This window comes from Cryphonectria parasitica (assembly GCF_011745365.1).
Source record: "Cryphonectria parasitica EP155 unplaced genomic scaffold M406scaffold_9, whole genome shotgun sequence".
Classification (NCBI taxonomy): Eukaryota; Fungi; Ascomycota; class Sordariomycetes; order Diaporthales; family Cryphonectriaceae; genus Cryphonectria; species Cryphonectria parasitica.
The window spans coordinates 2,903,325-2,911,720 of record NW_024468917.1 but is presented as its reverse complement, the minus strand read 5'-3'; the positions used below and the strand labels follow the sequence as shown (position 1 = coordinate 2,911,720).

At 46.2% G+C, this 8,396-nt stretch overlaps 1 protein-coding gene across 1 annotated transcript; it reads left to right on the top strand.

Moving 5' to 3' along the window:
• Positions 1 to 2,067: 2,067 nt before the first annotated feature.
• M406DRAFT_358513 (uncharacterized protein) lies at positions 2,068 to 3,025 on the top strand. The gene has a single exon (XM_040923919.1). The coding sequence runs from the start codon at positions 2,383 to 2,385 to the stop codon at positions 2,890 to 2,892; it is 510 nt and encodes a 169-aa protein (XP_040772187.1). The 5' UTR covers positions 2,068 to 2,382; the 3' UTR covers positions 2,893 to 3,025.
• The last annotated feature ends 5,371 nt before the right edge of the window (positions 3,026 to 8,396 follow it).

Genomic DNA, 8,396 nt, shown 5'->3' with positions numbered 1-8,396 from the left:
GCAGCACAGAAGTACGATGCTACCAAGAGGGAGTGTCGCGCTGTCCTCTGTGCCCTACGGTCTCTTCGGCGGCATCTCTATGGTTGCCATTTCATTCTGGAAACCGATGCTCGCGTTCTGGTGGACCAACTCAATGGAGGAATGAACGACATACCCGGTGCTCTCCTGAACAGATGGGTGGCAGTGATCAAGATGTTTGACTTCACTGTCAAACACATTCCCGGGTCAAAGAATCCTGTGGCTGATGCCCTTTCTCGACCTCCATACTCAACGCCACCTAAGGAAGACGAAGATGGCAATGTTGAGGACTGGTGTGATGCTCAGCTTAACAGCGTGAACTCAGATGGAGCTGACCTAGTACCACTGCTAAATCCAACTCTTCAGTGGACGGAACAGTCGAAACGGTATGCAGAGTTCTTATGCCACGGGATCATTCCACCAAAACTCTCCAAGAGGGATCGCAAGAACTTCATGGTAGAGGCATTAAAGCATCAAGTACTTGACCAGGCTCTGTGGCGCCGCGCTGGTGCGAAACTCCCACGCCGACGGGTAGTAGATGATCCTGATCTTCGTCGCCGAATCATCAGAGAATGTCATGCCAAGTTTGGACATCGAGGTCGAGACTCTACGGTAGCTCGTGTCAAGCAACTCTACTACTGGAGAGGTCTCTGGACAGATGTGGCCAATGCTGTCTCGGGTTGCGAGAAGTGTGCAAAGTTCGATCCAAAGATGTGGAAGGAAGGAGTGATCCCGACCCTTCCAAGTCAACCCTTCACGAGGATCAGCATCGACATTCAACACATGGCCGAGGATGGCGGTTACAGATACCTTGCGGAGGCTCGCTGTGACCTGACCGGCTATGTGCTTGCAAGACCCCTCAAGAAAGCTACAGCTGCGGAAATGAGGAAGTTCATTTTGGAAGAGATCATTCTTGTGTTCGGGTGCCCTCTCAAAATTACTGTTGACGGAGGACCAGAAAACAAGGCTGAGATGGCCAAGACCATCAGAGCTCTTGGGATCCTGCTTGTCCAGGTCTCCAGTTACAATCCCCATGCCCAAGGACAAGTAGAAGCTGGTCATCTTTCCTTAGCAAGTGCCCTTGCTAAGCTAGCTGATGCTCAACCCTGGAGATGGAGGCAGTACTTGAGACTCGCACTCTTCGCTGAAAGGACTACGATCCGCCAGTCGCATGGATACAGCCCCTTCTATTTGATTTTCGGTTGGGAGCCGCTTATCCCAATTGAAACTGAAATCCCGACGTGGAGAGTTCTTACATGGACCGAAGACCAATCCCCTCAGGAAGCGTTTGAAATGCGGTTGAGGATGATCGCAGCCAAGGAAGATGATGTGCAGAAGGCAATTGAAGCTGTTCAGGCATACCGTCAAAAGATCGCAGCCAAAAGTCAAACGCAGGGTCTGGTACGAAAATCTCGACTGAGTGTCGGAGATCTCGTGCTTGTCTATGACCACGTCCGGAAAATGAGCCACTCGCGCAATGCCAAGATCTCTTATAAGTGGAAGGGTCCATACCTGATTGCTCAGGTCCTAGACAAACATGCTTATGAGCTCAAGACCACAGACGGAGTTCTGCTAAAAGGCACATATTCAGCTACCAATCTCAAAAAGTTCATGCGGAATATGGATGGCATTTGGGAACCCGAGGTGCCTATGCCCTGGGAAGAAGATGTCGAGCTTCAACCTGGCCAACCATTGGCAGAAAAGCTGGATTCGATGAGAGCTCCCTGGCGGGGGGAACCAGACAACAATATCCTCGAAGTTCAGGAAGCAGATTCAAGCGACGACGCCACATTCTGGGTTCCAGACATCATCGAGCACGACCCCACGCCTGGCCAGACCAGTCCTGATCCAGAGACTGTCAATCTAGCAACTGAAGCGGATGATGATGCTGAGGATGGAAATGGAGTTGGTGACGGTGAACATTTCACACGGGCAGCAGAGAAGGAGAGGCGAGAACAGGAGAAAGCAGATAGAAGTGGGATGTTTATACCAATCCCAACTAAATCAGCGTTCCTAGCTCGTGGGGGAGGTTGATTTCTTTCTGTCCATATTTCTTTTTGTTCGCAAAACACGTTTTCTTTTCGTCTTTCCTATTCCATCTCGTGTGTTTTGCTGGGGGAGGAGGGACGAAGTGTCGTCTGCTACCACTCGCCACAGAACACTGTAAACCCACCTAAAAATTTCAAAGCACCCGGCACAGAGCATGTTGACCAGCTCTGAGGCCATTTTCGTTGTTCAAAAATTGCAGTATATTGGAATGCAACGCATGAAAAATGCAGAGCGCCGAAGAAACACTGCAACCTATGGAAACCCCTTACTTTTACACATCATCCTCATCACCGGAATACCCGTAAATGTCATCCGATGGCTCTCTCCTCGTCCTGTCCAGATCCATGTCATCCGTATCATCCGCTGAAGAATCGTCGTCAAAAACAGAGGAAGAACCTTGAGATTGAACGGACTTGGCTCGTTTCTCGACACGAGATCCTACTACAGCCTTGCCCTTGCCTTTATCCTTGCCACGAGATACAGGTCGTGGAGCTGCCTGCCCAGACCCAGATACTCCCTTCTTGGGAGCAGAAGGAGCAGTACTCTTCTTGCCGATCTGTGCAGATAAAGTTAGCAATGGTCTTCTTGAGCATCGCAATCATAGTTGATTATGAGACTCACAGTATCCTGTGGGTACCACTTCCTTGGCACAAGAGGAACCCATTTGATCTGGTTATGCGCAATACCTTTATCCCGCATGAGCTTGTATTGAGCTTTGACAATACGCTCGACGTCGGCATTGGAGTTGACTTGAGAATCTATCTCGATTACACGTCGAGGGCCGAGTTGGTAAAACGAGTGCCGACGCTGCGAGAAGGACAATGATTAGTGTGTGCTCAAACCTGGTCAAAGACATCGGAATGGGAATCTTACTCGTGCACTGCGCTCTTTGACACAAGGGAAGTCTTTGGTGTAGTCACACCCAGACTCTGCATGATAAATGCAGTTGCCGCACTTCCCATTGAAGAAGCCCTCCATTGAGATGCATTCTAGGAAAGGCCAGTTGACGTTGACCTGCTGCCCCTGTACAGGCATGCAAGCAGTGGCGTACCGACGGGAGCAGCAATCGCAAGGGACTAGGTTACGCCGACCATAGGACTGAACGAGGAGGGAATTTACTCGCTCAGGGCGGGAGAAGATGCGGGTAAGGTACTCGCCAAAGGGCTTCCAACCGGCTTTACACACCACAATAGGATTCAGTTTGATAGAATCCTTATTGTCCAGCCTTGCGAAATGAGCAGCAAAGCCAGGGCTTGGCAGTGAGTTGTTCCAAAACATGATATCGCCTTGGATATCCCAAGAAGCGTATGTCAAGCCAAGGTCTCCCTTGATGGTGTTGAAGTCTGTAACGTCAAGGAAGTCGACATGGACATCCTTGAGCCAGTGGTAGTTGCTGCCCTGAGGAGGAGGAACCGAAGAAGAAAACCAGATCCAGACCTTGTCAACCTCTTGAGGAGCGGTGTTTACCCGCGAAGAGAAAACAGCGTCGGTGACGATTCGAGACATCTTGAGTGTGTTGCAGAGCTGGGCAAGGGAAGGTTGACAGAAGGAGAAGTTGTTGTGCGAAGGATGAATTGAAAGGCAAGGTGAACTGAGGGAGAGATTGTTGAACAGTTTGCTGAAGATTGATGAGATGGCAATGGGTAACAAACACACCCAACTGAGTCACCACACCTTCTATCCAGTCTGTTGCTGGACAGCTCCTACCTGGCCAAGGGTGAAGCTGTTTGCCTTGTGACAAACGGAAAGCAGTGAATCACTTGGGTAGTTGCCAGACAAGATAAATTGGCCATTCCATCCACACTCGCAGCCAGCTATTCTTCTTCCTCCTTCAACCTCTTCACAACCACCTTTCTCGAGCATACACACACCCTTTTTCTTCCTCGTCAACGCTGCCCCAGACCTGTACACCGACATCAGAGCAAATTGTCAACTGCTCTGCTTACATAACATCACCTTCCTCGACAGATCCTCAGGCTGAAGCTGCATTCTTCTCTACCTTTCTTCCTCAGTCAACACCCTCTCGGTCCCTTGACTTTACACCTTCGCAAACCCCTCTCGCAATTGCCCACCTTCCGACAAAGCCGTTCTTCCCTTTTCACTTTCCTTTCGACTCAGCAGCAATGGCCGAATTCAAGTACTCTCTGTTCCCACCTGTCCAGCATAGCCGAGGGGACTGGATGACCAAGGCCTACTGCTTTCGGACTGTCTTTCCCAGAGCGCCGTACCCAACTGAAGTGATCAAGAGTCGTCCGCCCTACTTCAGTCTAAGGGACGAAGAAAATCATCTGGCAGCAGGACTCGTCGAGAAGTACTTCCCAGGGTTACCCCCTCGCAAGTCGTACTTGCCCACGATCTTCGGCGCCAATCCTTCCAGACACCTTCTCGATATCTATGATCTGGTCGGATTCTTAGATGCAGGAGTCCCTCAAGATATTGGTCCGCAGCACGCTGTGGCTGCCTTTCGTCATTACGCTCAGTACAATCAACAAGACGTATTCTTGATGGGATGCCTTCGTGTTCCATCGATAGCCCATCCACCTGGCTCTCCTGATATTCTCAATAAACAGGATCTGCCCAGACATGAGGCTAGACAGAGGCGCCTATGGGTTCTCCTCTCAGTCAATACAGCGACTTCAGCTTGTGCTCTGTCTTGGCTCGATATGAAGACTGAAAAAGGATTTTACATCGCTGTGCACAAATCCGGCGATACCCTACTGGCTCATGCAAGCAAGCACTATCTGAACAGTCAGCTCAGGAGTGCTGGAGCCAATCGGGATTGGGATTTCGAGAATGTTCCAACTACGCCGCTGGATAACGATTCGAATGCAGCTCTGCTCTATGCAATCGAACTGTTTCGCCTTCGAATCCTGGAATCTACTGATTTCTACCAATCACCTAGTGGCTGTCCAGACTGGAGGCAAGCTCTCTATCTTAACCATAGAGAAACTGCACAAAATGTGGAAGAATGGGGTGCGGAGATGGCTATGACAAGCCTGCACTGCCAGGCCTTCTCCTATGAGCTGGGACACAGCAACTATACGCGATATCCTGATCGGCCATTAAGAAGGAGTGCCTCACTTCAAGAATACAAGGCTGTACAAGTGGAAGCCGGTAGGGTACTGAACATAACCTACAAGCCGAATGTTACCTTCTTCGTGGGAGGAGTTGCAGACTTGCCTGAACTGTCTATTGAAGGCGATCTCGACAGGATGAGGAGGGACATATCAGCCTTTGCCCTGGAGGATTTCAGAGCGAGTAGGGCACCCAGCCTAGTTCCGTCAAGACAACAGTCCCGAGAGAGCACAGCTCCAGCTGGCCCGATCTTGCGTTCATCAAGAGGACGTAGTATCAGCTCAGAGTTAAGTCGACTCCCATCCGGAACTCCTACCGATCCTTACTCCTCTTCACCTCGAGGAACGCCTGTCGGTCCAGGACCGACAATCAACCTGTCAATGCAGCAAACAGCTAGGCCTGGACGTGCTACTGAAGCCCCATTGCATCAGAGACTGAGAAGCAGCAACATCATGCCTCCCAGTTTTCCTGATAGACCTCAGGAGCCTCGTGTGCCTCTATGGAATGAGCTTCATAGCCTTAACCCTATCAGGCCCTCAGTGGGTTCTCCGAACTGGACAGGGTTCGATCATGCTATCAAGATGGATATGTATGAAGCGGACTGCGAAAGGATCCGTCGAGTGAGAATGCAGAATCAGGAGAGAACTGCTGCTGCTGCTGCTGCTCGAGCAGAGTTTGAGAGCAGACGGGGACAGAGAAGAGGTCAGCGTTAGGATCTGTCCAGGTCGTGCCCGTGTTACGAATGGACTGAAGATGGATACTGATACTCCTGCGTTGATTTGAATGATGGCTCAAGCGATAGGGAGAGGCATGAGGGTTGAATTGGGGGGATGGTTCGGTTTGCAGTGTTTCCTTTGGCAGTTTGCGATGAATTCTTTATTTCTTTACTTCATCTCCCTCTGATCAGACCTGGCACACCATTGGACTTGTCGCAACTTTGGAAGAAAGTTGCTGGGGGAGGACTGTTGTGGTGGCCAGGGTGGTAGTCCGTGGGACGTGGAGTACAGTGGGTCAAGGGTCCTCATACATATAAAGGATACCACCCACTTTTCAAATTCTTTAGCTATAAGCAACAATCAAGCATCCTTTTCTCTTCTTTTCAATTTTTGAACCCCTTGGACAGGTCTAAGACAGGTTTTTCACCCTGTTCTTGTGCCCGTGTGGCCTTAGTTTGCTGTCCTCATCTGTACAGGCACGCTTGGGTTGCATGAGCCCTTGCCCATTGCTTCGGCAGCTGTTTGTCCCTTTTTCTTTCGAGGGCGACGGCGCCCTAGTTCTGGTTCACTATTCTTCCCTTTTTACTTTCCTTTCAACTCAGCAGCAATAGCTGAATTCAAGTACTCTCTGTTCTCACTTGTTCAGCATAGCTAAGAGAACTGAATAACCAAGGCTTACTGCTTTCAGACTGTCTTTCTCAGAGCGCTATACTTAACTGAAGTAATCAAGAATTATCCGCCCTATTTCAGTTTAAGAGATGAAGAAAATCATTTGGTAGCAGGATTCGTTAAGAAGTACTTCTCAGAATTATCCTCTTGCAAGTTATACTTGCTTATAATCTTTAGCGCTAATTCTTTCAGATATCTTCTCGATATTTATAATCTAATTGGATTCTTAAATATAGAAGTTTCTTAAGATATTAGTTTGTAGTATGCTATAGCTGCTTTTCGTTATTATGCTTAGTATAACTAATAAGATATATTCTTAATAGAATGCTTTTGTATTTCATTAATAATCTATTCATCTAACTCTTTTAATATTCTTAATAAGCAGAATCTGCTTAGATATAAAGCTAGATAGAAGCATTTATGAGTTCTTCTTTCAGTTAATATAGCAACTTCAGCTTATACTTTATCTTAGCTTAATATGAAAACTGAAAAAGGATTTTATATTGCTATATACAAATTCAGCGATATTCTACTAGCTTATGCAAGCAAGCACTATCTGAACAATCAGCTCAGAAGTACTAGAGCTAATTAGGATTGGGATTTCGAGAATATTCCAATTATACTGCTGAATAACAATTCGAATGCAGCTCTATTCTATACAATCGAACTGTTTTGCTTTCAAATCCTGAAATCTACTGATTTCTACTAATCACCTAGTAGCTGTTTAGACTGGAGGCAAGCTCTCTATCTTAATTATAGAGAGACTGTATAAAATGTGAAAAAATGGAATGCAGAGATAGCTATAATGAGCTTATACTGCTAAGCCTTCTCCTATAAGCTGGGATACAGCAACTATATACAATATCCTGATTAGTTATTAAGAAGGAATGCTTTACTTTAAGAATATAAAGCTATATAAGTAGAAGCTGGTAGGATACTGAATATAATCTATAAGCTGAATGTTATCTTCTTCGTAGGAGGAGTTGCAGACTTGCTTAAACTATTTATTGAAAGCGATCTTGATAGAATGAGAAGGGATATATTAGCTTTTGCTCTGAAGGATTTCAGAGCAAGTAAAGCATTCAGCCTAGTTCCGTTAAAACAATAGTTCTGAGAGAGTATAGCTCCAGCTAGCTCAATCTTATATTCATCAAGAAGATGTAATATCAGCTTAGAGTTAAGTTAACTCCCATCCGGAACTTCTACTAATCCTTATTCCTCTTCATCTCAAGAAATGCTTATTAATTCAGAACTAATAATTAACCTGTTAATGCAGCAAATAGCTAGGCCTGAACGTGCTACTGAAGCTTCATTGCATCAGAGACTGAGAAGCAGCAATATTATATCTTTCAGTTTTCCTGATAGATCTCAGAAGCCTTATATGCTTCTATAGAATAAGCTTCATAGCCTTAATCCTATCAAGCTCTCAGTAAGTTCTCTAAACTGAATAGAGTTTGATTATGCTATTAAGATGAATATATATAAAGCAAACTATGAAAGAATCTATTAAATAAGAATGCAGAATTAGAAGAGAACTGCTGCTGCTACTACTACTTGAGCAGAGTTTAAGAGCAGATAAGAATAGAGAAAAGATCAGCATTAGGATCTATTCAGATTATATCTATATTACAAATAGACTGAAGATGGATACTAATACTCCTGCATTAATTTAAATAATAGCTCAAATAATAGAAAGAAGTATAAGGATTGAATTGGAGGAATAGTTTAGTTTATAGTATTTCCTTTGGCAGTTTGCAATGAATTCTTTATTTCTTTACTTCATCTCTCTTTGATCAGATCTAGCATATTATTAGACTTGTTGCAACTTTGGAAGAAAGTTGCTGGGGGAGGACTGTTGTAGTGGCCAGG

What these genes read in the sequence shown, in the direction of transcription:
- M406DRAFT_358513 (XM_040923919.1), top strand. Translation starts at nt 2,383, where the DNA reads ATGGCTCTCTCCTCGTCCTGTCCAGATCCATGTCATCCGTATCATCCG.